The sequence below is a fragment of the Spinacia oleracea genome, chromosome 3 (assembly GCF_020520425.1).
Source record: "Spinacia oleracea cultivar Varoflay chromosome 3, BTI_SOV_V1, whole genome shotgun sequence".
Classification (NCBI taxonomy): Eukaryota; Viridiplantae; Streptophyta; class Magnoliopsida; order Caryophyllales; family Amaranthaceae; genus Spinacia; species Spinacia oleracea.
Genome location: NC_079489.1, coordinates 147,829,681 through 147,853,987, shown reverse-complemented (window position 1 = coordinate 147,853,987; position 24,307 = coordinate 147,829,681). Strand labels below are relative to the sequence as shown.

Genomic DNA, 24,307 nt, shown 5'->3' with positions numbered 1-24,307 from the left:
CAGCTCTAAAGAACAAGGCCTTACATTGAACAAATTTGTGTTTTTTTTTTTTTTTTTAAACTCGGCCTATTAAACTGATTTTTCAATTAAAAAACTGAGTAGATATTTGTCTATCAAGTTTACACTATACATCCGCCCCTACTCAAACCCAATTTGACTCGTTAAAAATCAATTTAAAATCGAACTGAATTCAGCCCGGACATAAACCTGAGTTAAACAGTTAAACCCGATCCGTCATGGGTTAACCCAGACGTCACCCGTTTTCCCGAATTCACACCCAAGTAAAGCCGAACCAGGTGGCGAACGATAAACGTTGCCGAGTATATGAAATTATACAGGCCGGGCGCAGATGGAGAGAAGCTGTTGATCAAACCGAATCAAATTGGGAACCTAGAAATCAATACATAATGATAAAGGCAGTGATTGTGATGAACACCCAGGGGAGGCCTCGGCTCACGAAATTCTACGATTTCCAGGTAATTTACGTCTTCATAATTAATTATCCAAATTCAATCGATTTTTTTTTTCTTTTCAATTTTCAACTTCGAACTTAATTTCGCAATTTTGTTCTCCGATCGAAATTAAAGCATCCAGACAAGCAGCAGGAGCTGATTCGTACTCTCTACTCAGGTATTACTATCTCTTCCAATTTTGTTTTCTCATATTCATCGTCATTATAATTACTTCAAAATCGAGAAAGTTGTAATTTCTGGTAATTATTTGATATAGTATTATGCAACAGGCCTGAAAATGTCAGCAATTTCGTGAATGTTGATTCCATTTTTGGTCCGGTGCGTATTTAATCTTCGATTCAATTTCGCATTAAAACTTATTTGCGAGTTTCTTGAAGTTTGATGTCACATACATTTGTTCGTTGTCATTTCTGTATATTTGTAGTTGATTGTGATCTTCCCGCCAAACCTATGGATTAAGGCTGTGTTTCTGTGTACATTGACCTAGATCGATGATTTCATGCTGTTGTGTTTCCTTTTGGTGATGAAATTTGTGTTACAGTTATCATTATGAGTAGTTATATGTTTTTCCCAACTTTTGAGGATAGTTTTGCAAGGAAATTGTGCAGAGTTTGCAAAACCTGAATTCTCTTGAGCTTAGGTGCTATGTAACCTATGTGACCCTATGTCTAAGTAAGATTCTAAGCATTATAGACGGATGAGTTCAATAAACGTAGAAAGAAAAGGATTAAGCCTAAAAATATTTGTAGACTATAAGGAAACAAGGTTTAAACAAGCTACCTTTCAATTTTAGGGCAGCTGACAACTCAGAAGCTACCTTTCGAGTTGCAGCTTAGGTCTTGCTACTGACATATCAAACTTTGACCTTTTCCGAAACCAAACTCTTGCTGAAGGGGTTTCAAGGCTGAGTTGAATATGTTGTAATGCTGTGTGAAGCTTGTGTTGTTGTAGCTGCTGTGTTCATCAACACCGTTCTCAATCTCAGGGATGCAAAAGACATTCCTGTCATGGAGAGCTCTTGAGTCTTGACCCTGTGGGGAAGGGGTAATTAGTGAGACTATGTAGGCAACTAAATCAGTTGAATAAAGTCCTCCGTAACCCTTTCTCTTGTTAAAATGGTAGCCAATGCAAATGTGTCGGGTCTTTGGTTACGTGCGGGGCTTATTGATTGTCACAGTGACGCTTGACCGGTTTCATAGATTGAACCGTAAAATTCTTCAAGCATGACAAGACATACAACGCTAGATTTAGAAGCAACTTGAGATATGGCTCTGCATTAGCCTCTTGTGAGGATTTTGAGATAATAGTTGCCTTTTAGATTTCTAACTGATAGGAGATTCATCCAACATAACTAAATGATCCGAAATAATTAGTTTCCTATCTGATCAAGAAGCCCAATTAGAATCATTGTATGCTTGCTGAGTAAATCATTTGAGCTAGAAAGTAAATGTCATGACCAATCTGAGAACTTGATATTTAGCTTACAGTTGTAGTTCCAAGGAAGCCTGCATATATTGACTTGTCCCATTTTTGTTTTAGCTTGCAGAGTAAAATAATCTGAGCTATTAAGTAAAATGCCGTGACCAGTCCTTCAATTAGCCATCTGATTTGAGCGTAGTGTTCATACCCATCTTCGTTTACAAATATTTTCTTTCATGATGAAGACCTCTAAGGGCCCAAGTCTCATAACTCTCTGGAGCATTATCTCCTTTTGCATAGCTTTCACCCATTCCGGCAGCTTGAGCAATACGATTTTGGTTCCATGTGTGTAGTCTCTGCTCTTATACTCTTTTTTTTTTTTGGGGGGGGGGGGGGGGGGGGGAGGAGGGGGTATATTTCTGGTTGACCTTCAAAATTATAGAACCACCTATTTTGCACTTGATGCATTGAAATATAGCATTACTACTCCATTGTCCGTCTGTAGTCTAATCCTAATTGATGTTTTCTCATTTGCAGGATTCTCAACTCGTGTACAAGCATTATGCAACCCTTTACTTCGTATTTGTGTATGACAGTGCTGAAAATGAGCTAGCGATGCTCGATTTAATACAAGGTACGAACTTGCCCTCACCAAAGGAATAAAAAAGGCTTTTTGCTATTTGATCCATTATACCATTTACCTTTCCTAGGAGTTGTGATTTTACAACATATGGTGATGAATTTTAAGACTTCTTTGCGCTTTTGCTGCATTATACTCCCTCCTTCCCTAAAAGATTGCTCCATAGAGCAAACTTCACTGTATTAATACGTCGGTGTAAAATGCGCACATGGGTTGATAAAGTGAACCCTTGAGGAGAGAGATAGAGAGAGAGCGAGTGGGAAATGTTACTAAATAAGGTATGGGGAAAACAAATAGGGACATCTAAAAAAGGAATCTGGAGCAATCTTTTAGGGACTGAGGGAGTAGTAAAGTGTCTGCTTTAAATTTTCTTTGCCATTCCTTATTGCTTCTTTTTGCAATAATGTGCTTTTCATTTCAGTCACTATATGAGATTATTGACACATGGTCCTTGTATTGGATTGTAGTTTTTGTAGAAACATTGGACAAATGCTTCAAGAATGTCTGTGAGCTTGACATAGTGTTCAATTATGGCAAGGTAATGCTAATTATACATCAATTATTACCAAACAGATGATTAATATTTCTTTTAGCACTTATTTGGAGGTGTTAAGGAGCACTATTATGAAATGGAGATCAAGAAATAGAAGATAGAATAGAATCTTATCGAGAGAAAGAGAGCAAGAGTTAGAGAGAGAAGTAGATGATTGTATTATTGATTGAATGATCTTACAAATGAGCTGTCTTAGCTATTTATACAATCTTACATTTAAGCTGTAACTTATCAGCAACTAAACAGAATAGCTACAGAATTCTGTTACAACAGAATTGTAACCAATTTTGGCGCCAAAAGCTACAGTAAGCAAAAGTCAACAATTGACATGAAAAAGTCAAATGATGTCTAATCCACCCTTAATATTCCTTCCCCCTTATGAAGAATTTGTCCTCAAGTTTAAGGGACAAAACAAAAGCAGGAAAATTTTCTTCAAATTCAGAAGCAATTTCCCAAGATGACTCATGGTCAGGGAAGCCTTCCCATTGCACCAAGTATTGCACTTGGGCCTAATTCTGAAACTTGACCACCCTCCTGTCCAATATAGCCATTGGCTTATATAATGCTCTAAAGTTTTGACCATGGAACCATTGAGGAATGTTTGTAGCAATAGGCAACTCTCCATGAGAAGCCTTAAGTTAGGAAACATGAAAGACATAATGTAATTCAGCTTCACTAGATAACTTGAGCTTTTACCTTGCCAATGACTGCAGCCACCTGGAATGACCCATAAACTTTGGAGAAATCTTCTGACTGCACCTCTGATGTACAACAGATTGTTGTCTGTAAGGTTGAAATTTAAGCTAGACCCAATCACCCACAAGGAATGACCTGTCATACCTATGGATCAGCTTGCTGTTTCATTCTAGATTGAGCTCTTAGAAGGTGACACTTGATCAAATTGATCTGTTTCATTCTAGAGTGAGCTTTTAGAAGGTGAAACCTGATCAAATTGATAGTTTCCTCCCTCCTTTGAAGACTTCTATCCACCTCTTCATTAGAGGAGTCACGTGGCGGATAGGGAAAATATAGAGGAGGTGATTGCCCATAAACACTCTCATGGGGACTGTGTAGCAGAATGGAAATGAGTATTGTACCACCATTCAACCAAAGGTAACCAAGCATTCCACTCATTAGGGTGTTCGCTGCACATGCATATGAGATAAGTCTCAAGGAATATGTTAACCACTTTTGTTTGGCCATCAGTTTCTTGATGGTAAGATGATGACAATAGAAATTCAGCGCCATGTAAACTAACAAGCCTTTCTATAATTGACTTCAGAAAATGCATCCCTATCACTCACTATACTCCTAGGCCAGCCATGTAACTTAAACACATTATCCAAATAAGCTTGAGCCTTGAGTTGCAGAGAATGGGTGTGATAGTGTAATGAAATGGCTATATTTACTTAATCTGTCAAGAACCACAAAAATTACGTCCTTCCCTGTAGGTTTTTAAACTCCTTTGATATATCAATCCAAACAACTTCAGGGATAGGTAATGGTTGTAGTAACCATGGCTGCATTTACTTTGCACACTCTACACTCTCACAAAGTGTCTGACATCTTTGGTAAGACCGTACCAATAAAACCAACTTTTAGCCCTTTTGAGTGTCGCTTCTCTACCTGAATGGCCACTTTCAGGGTGCAAAATGCAACCAATAGATCACCTTTGTTCTCAAGTTATTGTTAGAACCTATAACCAACTTCCTTTCTTTTTTTTTCAACATCCCATCTTGTAAATTGGACCTACTGTATTAGATTGTTGTAGCTGATTCAGAATTCTTACTAGACCATCATCTATGGCATAGCTTGCCTTAATGAGTTCAGTCAAATCAGAAGACAACACTGATATGACCAATTGACCATACACAATATCTTAGCTCCCTGCACTCTAGACAAAGGTCACAAAGCATCAGCAACAATATTTTCCTTACCACACTTGTATTATACTTCGTATTTTATAGTCAAATCCGATCAGCCGAAAAGGTGTTGATAATTACCATTTTAAGCTTTTTCTGGTCTGTCCTTATAATGAAGTGAGTACTCATGAGATACTGGTCCCACTTTTGAACTTCAAAGAAAATAGGTAGAAGTTCTTTCTCATAATCAGAACGCTTTTGCCATTTTGTACCCAATGACCTGCTTATATAAGTTAGAGGATGACTGTTTTGCATTAACACAACTCGTTAGCTCCAATGCCTTCATTAGAAGCATCAATTTTGACCACAAACCCTTTAGTGAAATCAGGTACAGTTAGCACAGGAGCATAAATGAGCTTTAGAGAATGATGTGCTTGATCTGACCATTCAAATGCACCTTTTTTTTAATAAATCTATCAGAGGCTTCTGATTGGGGAATAGTGTTTAACATACTTTCTATAATAGCTAGCTAGGCCAAGAAAGCTCCTCAATTCTTTTACTGTCTTTGGAGTTGGCTAACTCTCCACTGCATTGATCTTGTTGGGGTCAGTCTCAATTCCTTTTGCGCCTTTTGCAGAAATGTAATGCCGCAGATATTCCACTTTGTCAATATGTCAGAGGCTTTTGATTGGGGAATTGTATTTAACATACTTTCTATAATAGCTAGCAATGCCAAGAAAACTCCTCAATTCTTTTACTGTCTTTGGAGTTGGCCAACTCTCCATTTTAGTGATCTTGTTAGGGTCAGTCTCAAATCCCTTTCTAAAAATGTAATGCCGCAGATATTCCACTTTGTCAATTGCAAAACTACATATATTTTCCATTGCAAACATCATATGTTTTCTCATTAACTCAGAAATCCGGTAAGATGTTCCCATGGTTCCTCTTTTCACCTACTGTACACTAGTATGTCATCAAAAACCACTAGCACACACTTCCTCCAAAGTGGCTTGAATAAACTATACATCTAACCCTAGAAAACCCTAGAAATAGTAAGGTGCATTAGTTAAGCCAAAAGGCATTTTGTGTGTTATTAAAGTTATCCTATTGACATCTTAGTCATTGACTCTCGATGATAGCGTGCTCTCAAGTCCATTTTACTGAAAATGTTGAAATTTTAATAGAGGTGAGAGAGGGAAAGAATGTAGCAAAAGTAACTACTATTTCATTCAATCAAATTAATTAAGTAACATCAAACCACCTTTTATAGGCTCATAAAACATCTTACATTATAGGGAATAACCCACTAACCCATTACTACCCACTAATAATATTCATGTATATAAAATTAAGAAATATGATTAATCATGAACCCATGATCCATTAACGCACTAACTATAATTTTGGAAGCATTTCCAACACACTCGCTTGCTCCAAATTTTGTAGGAACCAACATTCAGTACGGCATAATGGACCTTCATTTTTTTTGCTGGTCATAATCTACGGAGTAATCTTCATGGAGCACTTCTCTGATGCACTTATCACCAATACCATTTTAATTTGTTGATGCACATTATCACCAACATTCAATCAATAGAGCACATCTCTTGATCAACACCTTCGACGCAGTCATGCAAATTGACCATATCGACTTGTTTCACGACTGCTATAAACTTTGAAATCGTCTCTGCGGTGATTACGACTTCTACACTTGTGAAAACTACTCCTCCACCTCAAATAATTTCCCGCTCTCTTTTCATAGAATATGAAATACTATCCTCATGGGCTAAAAAGGAACACATCACATCCAACCATTACTTTCAGGGTTAAATGCAAAACACTCAAACAAAATCACTCGGAAAAAAAAAAAAAAAATATTGCTCACAAACATTGAAATCAAGCATTTTTTTTGTTCACTCGAACTTTTTTTTTTTTTAATACTCCCTTTCGCTCTCTCTCCTTTTCATCTCTTTTTCCGGATCTAACCTGAAGCTCTTGATACCATGTTGAAATTTTAATAGAGGTGAGAAAGGGGAAAGAATGTAGTAAAATTATAATAGTATTTCATTTAATCCATTTAATTAAGTTACATCAAACAACATTTTATAGGCTCATAAAACATCTTATATTATGTGGAATAACTCACTAACCCATTACTACCCACTAATAATATTCATGTACCTAAACTAAAGAAATATGATTAATCATGATCCCACGATCCATTAACGTACTAACTATAATTTTGGGCGCATTTCCAACAGAAAACAGATGCCCCTTCTAACTCATCAATCACATGAATTGGAAAATTATTCTTCACAATCTTATTATTCAATTTTCTGCCTCCATGTCTCATCTTTCTTCCCCACTAGAACCATTGGTGGAGCAAAGGGCTTGAGTTATTTTGAATGATGCCCCCTCTAAGGGTCTGATATTCACAGGCCTAGCATTAGGTTCTAAGGGTATTTTGTGATCAAATACACCTCTATGAGATGGTAGTGCACGATCTGCAAATATATCTTTATATTTCAGTTTCAGTCCCTCCAACTCCAACTCAACCGAAGCAGATTGATCTATCAATGTTCCTTTCCAAACTTGTATTTCCATAAAATTAACATCTCTAACTTGAAGTAGACACAACGGCACTGCTACCAATCTACTTTGCAGATGGTGCTCCTTCAAGTACAAACTGACTTCCATCTTGTTCAAACTCCATCACCAACTTCTTGAAGTTCCAACATATAGTACCTAAAGTGGCTAGCAAATTTGTCACGTGCTGCCTGTTTAGAAGCCTTATGTACGCTGCCTACTAGCATAAAAGTCCCGCGGGATCACTAGTCAAGACAACCCGATTGTGCTACGAAAAATGGCTAAGGAAACTTTTAAGCAAGTAAGCAAGAGTGTTTGGAAAAGTTTTTAGATTTCTTGAGAATGTTTACAATGTGTTGGTTGGCTGTACAAATGAATGGGCCTATTTATAGGCACCCAAGTCCCTAGAGCCTTCTACTCTAGAATTCTACACTACTCTTTACATACAAGAGCCTACAAGCTTTTAGATTGTTCCCACTTCCAAGGGAACTTCCTACACATGGAGGTATCTAGAAACATCTTCCCTAATCTGTACAGCAAGGTTCTAGACTCGCCCTAGCTGAACCTTCAAGAAACAACCAAGCTAGAGTACTAGAACCTTCCGGTGCACAATCGGAATGACCTGCTGCAAAACGGGCCCTTCTGGACCTCAAACCCAAAATCTGGCCCAACTATTGTCTTCATTGGGCCAAAATATGTGGGACCCCAAGTTTCAGCCGATTTGGATATCGTATGGTCCCCGAACGGGCCATTATTACGTTATTGTCATATGGGTGTTCATTAGGAATTCCCCCATTCAAAATAAACCTATATAGGGGGTGGGTGCTCCACTTGCTGCTAGCGGTCAGACACACCCCCATGACCCATGATGCTGCCTATGTGCCCAATGCCAGCGGCCCAACGCCCACGTCCGTGCACCCGATGCACTATGTTGCCTTGCCGACCCACACGACCCACTTTCCGATGTAACACCATGTTGTCCGGTGGTGCCCAACGACCTTGCCGCCACCCTTGGCGGTGCACCGCGATGCCTTGTGATGCTTGATATCTTGCATGTTGCTGCATGTGATGTGTGGGAGGCCATCCGTGACACATTGTACACCTAGCACCATATCACTAACCCCTAATGAAATCAACATAAACATCTGCCATAAAGAACTTCCATTGCATTTCCCAACTGAAACCTTTACACACATGCTGACATGCCAGATAGTTACCATCTGCTACCGCTACAGCTACAGCTACAGCTTGGGATAGAATTATCTGAATTGTACACCCCATCTTTTTAGCCAACTCTAAATCAAGGAAATTATGTGTACTACCAGAGTCCACCAAGTTATGGAACAATCAGAATGTTAAAGGCAGATTAGTAATCATTGACTAATTTTCTCTCTGATACCAGTGATGGAGGAGCTTGGAGCTCTCTGCTAGAACACAAAAATGGAGACTAAGAAATAGAAGAGAGAATAGAATCTTAGAGGGAGAAAGAGAGCAAGAGTTAGAGAGAGAAGTAGATGATGGTATTATTGATTGAATAATCTTACAAATGAGCTGTCTTAGTTATTTATACAATCTTATATCCACTCTGCAACTAGTTAGCAGCTAAACAAAATATCTACAACATTCTGTTACAACAGAATTTTAGCCAATTTTGGCGCCAAAAGATAAAGTAACCAAAAGTCAACGATTGACATGAAAAAGTCAATGATTACTAATCTGCCCTAAACATATTATTCTCTCAATGTATCCTTCAAATTTAGTCGTGCGACTGATAACATGTTCTCTAACTACATTGAAGTACTGGATTTTTTTTTTTTTTTTGTCAATTTTGAGTTACTAATCTGCCCTGAAGTATCCTTCAAATTTTTAGTCGTGCGACTGATAACATGTTCTCTAACTACATTGAAGTACTGGATTTTGTTTGTGTGTTGATTTTGAGTTACTTTTCCGATTAATTCTTGCGCTGTATATGCGATTTATTTGCCATGCATGGCACTAATGTTCTTTTCTTGAACTTTGCAGCTTCATACAATTGTAGATGAGAACATTCTTGCGCCGTAAATGCGATTTATTTGCCATGCATGACACTAATGTTCTTTTCTTGGACTTTGCAGCTTCATACAATTGTAGATGAGATCATTTTTGGAGGCCAGGTATTAGAAACGAACTCCGCAGAAGTTATCCGGGCTGTTGAAGCAATATCAAAGTAAGCTTCCACACCTCATATGAAAAGGAAAATATCAAAGTAAGCTTCCACACATCTGCCTTGAAAAGAAACACAGGAAAATTAATGTGATGTATCAATGTATAGGTTGGAAGCATCTTCCACCACCAACCGTTTTGTCCCAAAGTCGGTTTCTAGCTGGCGGAGGTGATGGTGTGAAACTGTTGCAGATCGTACTGATCGCTCATTGTTTATGTGCTAATTGATTCTGAATGCCTTGTCACCCTGAATTATGACTGAAAAATTGAGATACTCTCTTTGAAATATTATCACAATCTCTTTTAGTTTGCGCGTTCTCTCATATGGAAAACAAGCATAGAATTGCAACATTAGCAAGATGCTTAACTTTTCTGACTTGGATGATACGCATTTACAAAAGGTTAAAATGTTATATGATTTTTATTTTTTTGAGGGGAAATGAAAATATTATTTGTACAGTAGCTCAATGATGCAATAGTCTAGTATGAAACTGTACATTTCTCAATACCCCTCCGTGCTAGGGATGGCAACGGATAGAAATTTGCAGGTAGGGATCAAGATCCATTTTCAACACACAAATTTGCAGGTAGGATCTAGATCCACATGTCATTATTTTTACTTCTAAAATTATTATTTTAATGCTACTTTTTAAAAAAAACAAAATAAAAAGTTAAGAATTCACCTATGCAAAATATATTATAATGGAATAAAAAAAATCAAAATCATGAACAAACATAAAATTTCTTTTTAAAACGGATCCACATACCGGATCTGAATCTCAAAAACAGAATCCAAATCCTATTGATCAGAAGCAGATTCAGATCCACAGGGTCCAGAATTTGAAGATCCAGATCTCCACGGATCCGGACAGGGTTAGGATCCATTGCCATCTCTACTCTGTGCCTTCTTATTTTTTCTTCTTAATATCATTCAGAACTGCATGTGCAGCATTGCGCCCAGGTGCTCCCATAACACCGCCACCTGGATGAGCTCCGCTTCCACACAAATACAATCCTTCTAGTGGTGTCCTATAATTTGACCTGTTAAAGGAATAGTTGAAAGAGTAAAAGAATAATCACCATTAGCAGGCAATATATCAGTAAACTGAACAATCAAGCAGAATTTACCATCCTTTCGCAGGTCTCATAAGAAAGAGAGAATCTAATCCCATAGCACCATGAAAGATATTTCCTCCTGAAAAACCATTTTGAAAGATATTTATATATTTATAGGCATTCAAGTTAGAACATGATATAATGCAAGGTCATCCTAGGTAGTACTTCCTCTGTCTCGAATTACTTGCCCCGCTTTGACTGACCTAGGGTTTTAAGCAATATAGTTAGACTTCAAATTTAATTAGGTAGTAGTTGATATTTGGGGTATTTTTTTTAATATAGTTAGTGGGAAATAAACCTTTTTAGAGAGTAAGAATACAAGAGGGTCCTTTAAGTGAGAGATCATAAAAAATTAGTAAATTCATGTCATTTATAGAAACGGGGCAAGTAAAATGGGACAGCTTTATAAGGAAAGCAGGATGAGTAATTCAGAACATAGGGAGTAATATAGCACAAGCACCTGTTAAACCAAATTCTCTCTCTAGGTCTGGAGGAGTAAGCATGTCATATCCAATAATTGATGAGCTAAAGCCAGGTGCATATTCATCAATCAAGGAGAAACACCGTTTAGCAAACGACTCCTGCACAAAGTGGAGGTAATTGTAGGGGCATTTATGACCGAGCAAAGTAAACCACAAGAAATGTAACCACAAAAAACTATAAGCGTGAAAACATGTAAACTGCAGTAATTGGATACTCATAGTTTCATACCATGTTGAACTGACATTGTGTATGAAACTGAAAGCGAACTCACCCTGTATGCAGTGTCTTGCCAGCTTCCATCTGATGGTTGATAGGGTGTGTATCACCATTACAAGAAGAGGTGGCAAATTAAAAGTATTTGCTTGGATGTTTCAGCGCATATAGAACGTACAACAAATTCTATTTACACAAATCATTTAGAAACAGGAAACTGTAATTTAGGAAACAGCGGAAAGCTTCTGTAGTGGCTCCATCAATGTCAGATTACACTTTTCCCAACTGAATAACTGAAAGTTTCCAGCTCCAGTCAATCTTTTTTAAGCAAAATTGTGAATTATGAGTCCAAAGTTTTAGCATACTAATATACTCTGCTTCCTTCAGCCTTGTTTTTTTGTTTTGTTTTTTTGTTGTCGTCATTTCATGGAAATCACCATCTTAACGTCTTAAGAGAAAATTACTTATCGCGTTGTTGTTACTGTAGAATAGCTGACTAGGTGAGTAAATAGATTTTTCCCAAATAACTTTTAGTAATGGCATGTAACAGATTCTTCCTAATCAATGTATATTCCAACGGCTCAAAAGTTCTTTGAAAAAAAGGGAGTAAATAAGTAAATTAGAAAATCTAGAGGTGGGAATTCTCTCTATCAGATCAGAGGTGGTTAAGTATTGTATCACTATCTACCCCATCAGAAATCATATATTGAACGAGTACCTGGAGGGGATATCGTTTTATCTAACACAGAAGGGATAGTCATTTCAATAACTGGTCTTCGTGATGGTAAGCCATTTAAACCATCTTGACAGGCAGAATGAATCTCCTCCATGCTGTAAAAAGCACCACCAAAACAAGTCAAAAATAATATTTCATCGTAACTTTTTCATCTCGAGAATTACAACATTGAACCATATTTTCCAGGATTTCAAGGATAATTTGAATGGAGTGTTCTGTTGCTGTTGCATTTTTGGGTTATCTGTTTTTATATTACTCCAAAAGTCTTGGTTTTTCTGTGACACTCTAGATTCCAGGAGAAAAAAGATACTCTTGGGGCAACTGCTAAATTCATGAGTGAGTTGGTACCTTAGAGGTGCTAGTAATATTTTGCTCGACTGTTAGCAGAATTTGCAGTTTCAAATTCAAAGGTCTTAAGCGTTACAATACAATCACAGATATCAGTGAGCAGGTCGTTATAGGCCCATAAAGCTGTATATGATATCTTTCATACAGCCAGTCATCACAAAAGCTGCTCCTAACTAAACATGTAAACAAAATATGCACATCCTGTTATAGTACTATCCATTTTAGAAGGAAGGCATGATTTATAAACTCTGTATACTGATTTAAACAAGCACTCGATTTCATTCACAATATCAGTTTGCACTCCATCTTGACAAAAAGCTCCTACTCTCATATGCAGTCAGCCAGCCATCATAAGTTTTAAGCTGGACTTGGGAGATCAACTAGTGCATGGCATGCACAAAAGCTAGTTTACTACACATATCAGCATGATTACCATATGTAAAAATGTGCAATTAACCATGCGAATTGAGAATCAGTGATAGTTCGTGCACAACATTTAACTGATACCATACCTCTCTGAACCAATATGAATAGTACCAACATGCTGAGGGCCGGCATCCATTTTGCTATCGCAACAATCAAAGTGGGGCAACTTATCAACTGCTAAATTTATTTTTGTGGTTCCCTGTATGACCAATAACATCTTAAGTTAGTTTGGAACATTAAGTAGAAGCCATGCCAACAGCAAGTAATAAGCTTCTTTTAACTCTGCAAATGCATAAATTCTATCAGAAGTTATTGGATCGCCATTATGAGCTTTTAGGGGATGATATCACCCGAAAACACCTTCTTGCTTCCATATCCATTTACCTTTCCCATCTTCAAGCCCTTTTCTCCATTAATGCCATGATAATACGAACAGAAAAAAATTTATAGACATAGATTTTACACAAAAACTGAGAACAGATCACATAAAAGGTCCCAATTGCCACTGGGACCATTTAACTCAAAATTGTCCCTGACAACCATTACGAAATTACAACTTGTCACAGCAAACCTATTTTTAATCTAAGGAAAAATCTCAAGCCTTGAGGATTTCCAAGGTATCCTACACATTGGCAAACAGGGATGTCCATGACTTCAGAGTTCAGACATCAAGTTGCTGCCCCTGGTAAGTGGCAATACCCAAACCGAATTCTGAAGGGTATGTTCATGTGAGGACACTTTATGAGTCCAGCAGGGATCTCTGGCAAATAGTTTGAGGAAGCTGCCTCTTTATCCCCCTCAAGTTCCAGATTAGAGACTATTTCCCTATTATTACAGATAGGCCTGAGACCACCTTGTCATTCTATGCATAAGCAGGCTACATAGAGATTGCATCTCCGTTGCACATTGCTAACGACTATGTCCTCTAAATCTTTTTATTGCTAATTCCTCAAATCAAATGCATAACCATCTTATTGTCATCCTTGGTTCCAATGCCACTGCATGTCTTTCTCTCTCCCATTGCTCCTTGAGATTTAGTCTTATCTGTTGAACAACTCTTTCCCCATTCTTTCCTCCCACTTCCATAGTTCTCAGAGTATTTTCGGTACCAAAAAGAATGTAACGAGTACCAGTAGAACTCTAGAGCATTCAAAATGAAAATAATAATGAGATACTTGCAAGTTGCACAGTAGTTTCATAGCAGCTGTTGACCTATATAATTTATCTAGCAGTTCTTTAGCAAATATGTCAAAGCAAAGGCAAATTATAAATCAGTACGAAGATTGAGCCCAAAGGTGGACAACAATTGTGGGCTAAATTCCATCAAAAGAAACTTTGATTGGTGCTCATCTCCATCGCAAGTCTTACTACCCAATTCAAGACTAATCTATAATAAGTGTATCCAAAACATAAGCCTCCACCAGTTCACCACTACCACTAAAGAAATTCTACAGTATATTGCCAGAGGTCAGATTATACGAGAACATCACTAATAAGGGCATCTGAAAATTGAAGGTAAACCAAAAACACCACCTCCAAGTCTTATCAAATTTCCCCTCCCCATCCCAAAGGTTCCTAATCTCAGTTACATTACTCATCCTTAGTTAACCACGATGCCAGAGCAAGAAAGCAACAAAAGAGGTGAGTACCACTGTTGCTATTTTTTGAGAGAATAGCAGAAAGCAGACGAAAATAAGATGAATCACCCATGAATAATTTAATGATACAGGTGAACAGACCACAAATATATCCTTCAGACATGGACATAAATATTGCCATATCCAGGCTGGCAAAATACTTCATATTTAGGCACTTGACTACAAAATGATGCTGAATCAAGTTTATAGATCTAAAGCTGCCTAAAATAGATCAATATTCAATAAGTATATAAAATATATTCAACAATAGCAAGAACAAGAGACATAAAAACAATAATGATGTTTTACTTTTATAGATAATCTGAAACATTCTTACAGAGCTATAGTCAGAGTTCTTGATGGTGCGGAGAAATTCATCAGGAAGTTTATGATCTGGCACGAAATCCTGCATTCAATAAGACAATTTTTTATAAGAAAGCCAAGATATCCCCTTCTTAAAAATAAATAATCTACAATTAGAGGACACAGTTGATCTTCTGCGATTCATAAAATAGGACAAATGCTTCCACGTCGAGGAAGTTTACCACAAAAGTTTTGTAATGGAAGAGTGAACCTGTGTTCCATCAGCCAGCAATACCTAGAGTAACAAAATAATATATGTGTCAGTGTATTGATCCACTACTAGCTGCAAAAGAAAGTTTGAATATCAAAATAGCGTAGCCAACCCCTTCTACAGCTCCAGAGTCCCCGATCATCAGCTGTGAAACCTAGAAAAAACCAAGAATTGTTATTAGTTACCACAGATAGAACCAGATTACATAAAATAGTAAACATTTACATATTCTGACCCGTAACTTATATACACTATATAGAGGCTGTTTATAGAAGACCCCTAATCTGAAAGACAACTGACTCTCCTTTTATTTCACGATACCACAATGTGAAAATGGGCTTTCTTCACTTCTTTGTTGTGAGTTATTACACTTTGCTTAGTTTATCTGAAGACTATTTTCTTTGAATTATAGCATCCCACATTAATCCATCACATCCTTTTGCTGGATGTCCTAACCAATCTATTCATTCTTTTAGTAAGCTGTTCCTCTACTTCTTATTAAAGGTTGTCCCCACACCCAGTTTTTCTCTCTACTGTTTCACTCTTCTTAATCTCCATATTGATTCACTATGTTCATTCATTATAACTGCTCCTTTTTCAAGAATGACAACCCCATTCCTTTCTTTCTATTTTTATAATACAACCTCAAATTCAGTCTCATTGAGAAGACTACTTTCATGCCTCTTAGGGAAATTATTTGACAATAAGTACAAAGTAAATAGGAAAATCTAGGGAGACATTTGATCAAGTCCATTGAAACCCAAAGCTTAAAATGACTCATTACAAACATTTCAATTGCATGCCAAATGAAAGTTTTCAGACAGCCATTCTGGAGTGCAAGCTCTTGGTATGCCCTAGGAAGAACAAGATGGGAAGTCGGACACAACGGCCAATCTAATTAGTTACTATACATAGCAACTTGCCATATACATTAGAAATAACATGTATGCTCACGTGACACAGAAGAGGGTGCACGTGCCTTTAAAATGTGGAATATAATAAAGGCTACTCATTTAAAAATCATTTCCCTGTCGAACAGAAAATGAACCCAAACCAAAGTTGGACAGCACATTTCTAGTGATCCTACGTAGAAAGGAACTTAAAGCCTGATCATTCAAAGATTTATTTGACAACCTCTCGGCTGGTTTTCTAGAGATATTGTTTCAGTCTTTAGTGCATGTAGAAGCTGAAAAGAAGCCGGACATTAAGCACTCCAACACCAAAATGGATATGACCAGATGATACCAGCCTCTAATTACCAACAAAATAGAGCAAAGGGAGAAATCAAAATCATGATATAATGAAGAGGAATTCAGGTGCAAGATTTATATGAAAGAAACAATAATAATGTAATACTTACTTCAGCACTGGTCACTACGTGTGCTCCAGCTTCTTTTGCTGCATGGTTGATGGCCAAGGAGACAGAACCCATTCCCCCTTCTACATACCTGAAAAATACAGTAAAGAATATGATTGGCAAAGATATGTCGTTTCATGGTCAGCATGATCTATTTGTCTCCACATTTTAAAGCAAGGAGACAAAGGTTCACAGAAAATACTTTCCCCACTATCCTTTCTAATCATTGGCCGTATCATGAATTTCCATATGATTAGAACCAACCTCAATGATGATTTTCCATGCAATTATACAAGAATTCAAAGATAATGTAGGTGTCATAAGAAATGTGTGGTACTGAAATCCAACACGCGTAAGATTCACCAAGCACGGGTTGCTCAGCCACCAATAGGGAACTTAAGCTGGCTTTGTAGTGTTAATATCATTATGAAGTAAGAGACACCACTAGCTTTTAAATTTTGAAATTAAGCTTAGATGATAAGCTAATTGTACGAAATAACTCTTGGCTGGAACAGGCTAAAAACAATGAATGTGGTGTCTAACACTCTAACAGGGGCCCTAAGTAAACATGTCGTTAGCATGGATGGAGTTTAAGGACCATTTTACCAAACCATGGGCTTGAATGCTGGATCCTACATTTAGATATGTTGTTTTAAATTTGTAATAATCCCTTCCCACCTTGGTCAATTATATTTAATCCACATAGATGACAGGTCCTAGGAAAAGGCTAAAGCCAGAGTAAAGAAAAGTGTTTCAGAAAAAGCTTCAGTCTCTCTCTTTTCTTTTCTTTTTTCCTTGGTTGTTGCAAGCTTTTCAGTAATAGATGAGCAGTTGGACAACATACAATGTGATGCCTTCCTATAAAAAAGACAACTCAGGCATCATGAATCCAAATGTACAAATATGAAACTCTGAAAAAAAATGAATACTTACGACCATACGCCACGTTCTCCGTTTGTTTCTCCCATCACATGATGTAGTAACACATACCCGCTACCTGGCGTGTGTACACTTGCCAATTAGAGTAAACGATAAATCACATTTAATTTTGTTTAAGTAGGTCAGGCACAACCACCACCAAACAACACAGTACCACCACAACTCTTGTCTCAAATATAAAATAATTGTATCACAGACAGTAGCTCAAACAAATTACATACCATGCTTCCTATTACAGCATCTGTTGCAAGTGTTGCTTTTAGAACATCAGACTGCAAAAAATTAAGGACATACGAAGTTACGGACTCAGCAAAATAAGAAACAACGTTAGAATTAAAGGGGAGCTAAATACCCAACACGAAAAACAATAGTGTGTGCATTTTTTTTTGGGGGGGTTTAGAGGTTTGCTTCCGGAAGTAAAACTCCATGTACAGCTAAGGCAGGTTCGTTTATTGGCCTCATAAAGCCTTCAAAAACAAGAATGACATTTCATAGTAACAAATTGGATTTAGTGATTAACGGCAGGTGGTAACTACTAAAAATGATATATATATATATAGTCAGACAGTAGCAACTAAAGAAGTCATTACCTCAAACCAGTTATTCAGAACCTTTGAGGCTGGGGACAAAAGAAGGTCCATAAAATCCCTGTCATCCAGCAGGACAGTACATTGCAACAATAAATACTTATAGCTCCCGAACTTCAAACTACCCAACAATTTGTATACTAGTGTCTTGAATCAGAAAAATAAATTCTTACACCATCTCTTTTTGCCCAAGGGAAGCGGCACGATGAAGGCAGGAAGACCAAAAGGTTGACTTGTACAACTTACTCTTCATCTTGTCACCAAAAGATGAGGCACCTTTTAAATTTTCAGGAGTCGGTGAATCCAGAATTGGATCCATGAATTTACAGAAACGTTCAAGCTGACTCTCGTATCTGTAGATGGACATCAAAATAGCTAAAGATAATAAAATCAAACACCATTATATTGTATAAATGTTATACCTCAATTTGAGAATGATTGCAAGTAAAGGTGCACATTGCACAAGCATGAGTTCTTATACCTCATCCTTATAGTGATGAACTTCTAATTGTTAAACTTTTTGGTTATCATCCACGGACAAAATTCAGTATGCTTCAATATAATCAGTAATCAAGACGGCTCAAGTCTTAAAAATATATGTTATCTTCATTCATCACTTCATGTAATTCATGCATATACATAAAAGAACAGCCAGATTAAACCATTATTATCAAATCAAAACTAAGCAGGGAATAAAATCTAGCATTCTGAAGCAACCAACAAGGAGAAACATATTACAGTATACTAGCATCACTCACAAGCCTCTTCAAACTATTTCCTATTCATGATGCTCATAGACTGGGTCCCAAATTTATACACATAAACACATGGCATGAAGCAGTATTTCAAAAAATAAAAATAAAATAACGCAACAGAACCAGCTGCTATCGATCATAGCCATATCAGTAGATTCAGAACCAATAATATTTCACCAGTAGATCGGCGTTTTCCAAGTTAAACATAATCATACAACAATTAGCCCTAACTTTTGAACAAATTGTTCCAACTTTCAAGCTACAAATGATCATACATCAACTTTTACCTATCTGTTGAACAAATCCTAATTCAAGCTACAAATGATCATAAAACAAATTATTACTCTCTTGAGCAATTTCCAAGCTACAAATTAACGATCATACATTCCTATGTTTTCAACAATATCAATCACTTCACACCAAAAGACAACAAAAAATTCTTGCAAAAACCAAAAAATTAAAATACCTAGGATAAGCATCAGCATCATTCAAGGAGAATTTGGAGATCTCAGAACGATTAAGCTCCTTATCAGGCCCTAACAAAAGATATCTCCCATCCGAACACGGCGTAAACGACGACGGATCTCTCCTCAGTAGCTTCATTCCATGTCTCTCCAATTCCAACTCTCTATAATTCATTTCACCATCATTCATCACATTAAATAAACAAAAATTAAAAAAGACAAAACTAATTAAGAGAGAAAAAGTACTTGATTATGGAAGGACGAAGAAGACTCTGGAGGTAACTACAGCGCGAGAACTTAAACCCAGGGATTAACTCCTCCGTAACAGCAGCACCGCCGACAAGGTGACGGCGCTCAAGGACGGCGACGGATAATCCACCGCGAGCTAAGTAAGCCGCCGCCGTCAAACCGTTGTGGCCTCCTCCGATTACTAGGGCGTCCCACTTTTTGTCTTTTAGCGCGGTAATTGCAGTCGCGGTACTGCTGAATTGCCTTCGCCACATTTGAGGAGAGAGAAACTGAGAAAGAGTTGTGGTGGAAGAGTGAGAGAGTTTATAGTTAGGTGGAGCGGCGGTTGCAGGCGCCTTCAATGGTGAAAATGCAAACAATGGCGAAAAACAGAATTATAATTCCTAATATTATACCGAAGGTCAGTACATCCATTTTTGTGTTTCCTGTGAATTGTTTTTCAGAATTTCGTTGGTGTTATCTTCCCTCAGTTTAGAGTGTTGACTAGTGTTATGATCAAGAAGTAAGAACTAGTATGACTGAACTAGTTTATAGATCACGTGCCTGGCGGTGAGTCGGTGACTGTATTCACTTTCCCTCGTTCGGGGCAAATCATTGGATCATCTACCCACTCAAAATGTTTGTGTAATTCAACCCATCAAAAGTTGGAGGATCGGAAGGAAATTTAAATCTTAAGTGGCTTGTATTCATATGAAAATAATTAGTTCGTATTGGTATTCATGTATGTACTAAAAATAGTTGTATTTGGGGTCCCTTGTGGAGGAAGTAAATTCGGCATGTTGTGATGTGTTTTGAAACACATCACAAGGGCAATTTTGTAAATACATTGAATTTCAATGGTACATGTTTTAATCGGAATGGTACTCTACTTTTATCGTAATGGTACATGTTTTTATCGTAATGGTACCTTGTTTAACGAAATGGTACTTTCTTTTTAATGAATGGTACATGTTATTGACATGTGATGTGTTTTGAAACACATCACAGCATGCCGAAATTCCGCTCCCGTCACTTGTGTACATACAAGCCACTTGAGGTTCATCATTCCTTAAGAGGAATTGGTTTGTCATGATTCTTCATGTGAAAAGAGATGCAAATAAAGTTGTTCATGGAGTGGCTGAGATTGGGCGAAGAATGTCAATAGCCAAGACTTATCACTTAAAATTGGTTCCCATAAATCTAGTAGGAGCCAAAATGTTCCCCAAAACTAGTTTTCGAGTTTGTCCAAACCTAGCTTGGTTTTCCCGAAATCTAAACTAGGTTCACTCGTGTAACGCCCCGACCTCTAACTCAATAATTAGAGCATAGTTAGCAGCGGAATTAACCTAATTGGTCGGGACATTACCTGCCGTAACTTCCTTTTTGGAATTTACAAGGCAAACATCAATCATATGCTATTAAATACTCCAAAAAATATATATAATCCTTTCTATTATCAAAATAAAAGTACATAACTTACTAAAAGTCTTTAATTAAAACTATTAAACTATTAAAACTGTAAGCATAAACTAGGTGGATAATATTAAATTGAAATTCCTCGCCACTACTCGTGTCCATCGTCCCCATCAGTAACCTAAAACAGAAAACAAAAACGGTGAGCCGAAGACTCAGTAACGAACTATTTAGCAGCGTAAATTCATTTCAATTCATTTTATTTAATAACACAGGGAGAATAGAATGGGTAAAACATTTAATAAAACATCATATTTAATTCATTCATAAACTTTGCAATTTAACATGCTAGCTGTCGGCAAGTACGAACCGTGAAGGAATTCTCCACTGGGCCGGGCCCATAAGAGCCTGGGCTCATCATCGTAACATGGGCCTGGGCCCTGAGCCTGGGCTCATAAACCATGAGAGCCTGGGCTCGTGATCCATGGGTGGACAGGTGTCCGTGGTGCATGCATGACCGGTAGATAGGAAGATGGTAGTTTATATACCGCCAGACAAACCAGATCTTTCACGTTCATTTATCATGTTGTATGTAATTTTACCAAGCCTTGACTTGTATTTCAGTTGAAATAACATAACTCATTTTATATCATAAATCATCATTTTGATCCTGGGATCAATAAAAATATCATTTCTTTCATAGCATTGCATAAACATCATTTTATGAGAAAACTCAATCAAATCATATTATAGGAAACAATTCAATCAAATCATATTTCATCCCACAATCCATAAAACACATCAAAACATTTAATTTATAAGTCCAATCATAACGTCATAATTTCATAATACATTTGTAAGGGGATTGCGGGTACTAGCAATAGCCGTTACCTCACTTCCACGACTTTGCTAAGGATTTTTCGTTGGTTCGTTCGTCCTGAGCTCCGAGTCCAATTTCTTTAAAAATATTAAATAATTGAATTAGTACTAGATCGATAAATAATTTAAAATCAATATTTTATAAATCATAAATTTTATAAGTAATAAATTTATAAATAAAGAATTTTAATAAAATTATAATTTCAAAATTTAACGAAAATGTTATTATTAATCGAATTTTCAATCGAAATACATATATATTTTATTAATCGATTTTCATGTAAATAATATTAAAAATTCCTTTTTGTGCTAATTCGGGCTAGTAATTTATTTTAGTAAAAATGATAATTAAACCTGAAAATAATAAACAATTCATTAGTAAATAATTATATGATAAAACTTTGTTGAAACATGAAAATTAGTAATTAGGAAATTTGAAAGTAACAATTCAGTTTTCAACTTACCAAGGCCCAATTGAAAATTGGCCCAATTTGTATGGGGGTTTGAGGAGAATAAAAACAAGGCCTAAAAATCTAATTTTTATTTTGTTTTGGTTTTGGTTGAGACACGCCAGGGAAGGGGAGACGAGCGAAACAGGGGAAGCACGAAGGGAGGAGAGAGGGAGGAAGAGGGTGGCGGCTGGCTGGGCGGCTCAATAAAGAGATGATGCGCCGGTGAAGGCGACGGTGGTGGTGGTTTGTGCGGCGGTGGTACAGGCGAGAGAAGGAGGAGGGAGTGCGAAAATGAAGGGGAAGCAGGGGAGGGGTTGTGAGGGAGAGTTCTGTGCGATTTTGGGCGGAGCACCGGGATTTGTGAGGCGGCGGAGATTGGTGTGTGGGTTGGTGATGGTGGGCGGTGGTGGAGTGCGATGGGGGTGGTGCGGCGAGTTGGAGAAAGGAGAAGGAACAGGGGAGGGGGCAGGGGTGTCGCGAAAGGAGGAGAGAGCAGGGGAGGGGATACGGTGAGGTGGTGGTGTTTGGTGGTTAGGTGGTGTTGGATGGTGGTGAAAATGGTGGTGGACAGGGGTGGCAGACGGTGGTTGGTGGCGGTTGTTGTTATTGGTGGTGGTTCGAGCAATTGGAGGAACAAGGCGGAATTGCTTCTCAGTTTTGTGAATTGATTTTGGTTGGGAAACAAAATGGAATTGTTGTCTGATTATAAAATCAAGAAGAGTGAAGAACAAGGTGCATTGCTTGGGCTCCAAGGAGTGAACTTGGACAGAATTGAGGGAAGGAAGGAAGTATTGACTTCCTGGTTTATACGTGGAGAGCAAGGGAAGAAAAAGAATGGAATTTTGGTTCCTTGAGGGTATTTTAGTAATTTCATATGGTTGTACTAAAATTCAGAAATTGTTGTAATTTTCAGAAATTACTAAAAATAAATATGTTTAATTAAAATAATTCATTATGAAAATTATCGTTAACGAAAAATAAATAAATTTTCGTTTATAAATTTAACGTTTAAAATAAATCGTAAAAACGATTAAAATAACGAAATTCGATTATTCGTGATTATTTAAAACGAAATTAAGTTAATAAATATTTTTAATTTTAATAAATCGAATTTAAAATTTCGGGGTATTACAACTCGTATCTTCAACTGCCCTATTTCCAATTTTGCAAGCAACTAGATATGTGGCTTGATCTTCGTGATTGATTTTCTATTTGAACCTAGACTATTGTTGAAGCAAGTCTTCCCAAACAACAAATGTAACTATGTAAGGGTCGCACCTTGATAAAATGAGAGACTTAATCACTTAATAAGACTAATGATTATTCCCCTTATTGCCTTATGGCTCTAAGGTAAAACCTCATTTGAACTTGTTAAATGAACTCTCTCTCTATTTAGACAGGTGTGGTACACGCCCGTACTCCCTCCGTCTCTTAATACTCGCACCGTTTTGACTGGACACGCTTGCCAATGCACATCTTTGACCACGAATATCTTCAACTACATATTATAAAAACTTAATTTTTTTTCAATATTATGAAAATATATATTAAGATGAAGCCAATAATATATTATATACTAACATTTGTTTTCATATACTAGAAATAAAATAGGGTCAAAGTGAATTATGTGAATAGTGCAAAAAGTCAAAACGATGCGAGTATTAAGGGACAGAGGGAGTATTTCACAACTATATACTTTGACCCTATCGGATCGGAACCCCGCCCGGGTCGCAACTATATACTTGTTCCTCTCATTTATAGAGGGTATTCACAAAATTAAACACTTGGAACTAATCCCCATTCATCAAAATGTCCACGCCCTCATATGTATGCCACACCTTTATATAACCTATAAGGCTATAAATATGGCCCAAAACTCACATTGAGAAATGAGAACTGAGAAGAGATTCCAGAAAGTGGAGTATACGATGGAATCTCTTCTGAGTTATCACTTATATTCCCCCG

General features: G+C 37.2%; 1 protein-coding gene and 1 pseudogene across 1 annotated transcript; one reads left to right on the top strand and one right to left on the bottom strand.

Annotated features, from left to right (window-relative positions):
• Nucleotides 1-275: 275 nt before the first annotated feature.
• Nucleotides 276-10,046, top strand: LOC110777016 (AP-3 complex subunit sigma). The gene is made up of 7 exons (XM_021981603.2): nucleotides 276-476; nucleotides 588-630; nucleotides 730-791; nucleotides 2,430-2,526; nucleotides 3,000-3,070; nucleotides 9,648-9,739; nucleotides 9,845-10,046. The coding sequence occupies exons 1-7, from the start codon at nucleotides 408-410 to the stop codon at nucleotides 9,906-9,908; spliced, it is 498 nt and encodes a 165-aa protein (XP_021837295.2). The 5' UTR covers nucleotides 276-407; the 3' UTR covers nucleotides 9,909-10,046.
• Nucleotides 10,047-10,421: 375 nt separating this feature from the next.
• Nucleotides 10,422-20,120, bottom strand: LOC110777014 (uncharacterized; annotated as a pseudogene).
• Between the last annotated feature and the right edge of the window lie 4,187 nt (nucleotides 20,121-24,307).

Coding starts and splice junctions, on each gene's coding strand:
- LOC110777016 (XM_021981603.2), top strand. CDS start 408: ATGATAAAGGCAGTGATTGTGATGAACACCCAGGGGAGGCCTCGGCTC. Junction 3,071..9,647: donor TAGTGTTCAATTATGGCAAG/GTAATGCTAATT, acceptor TGGACTTTGCAG/CTTCATACAATTGTAGATGA. Junction 9,740..9,844: donor GCTGTTGAAGCAATATCAAA/GTAAGCTTCCAC, acceptor ATCAATGTATAG/GTTGGAAGCATCTTCCACCA.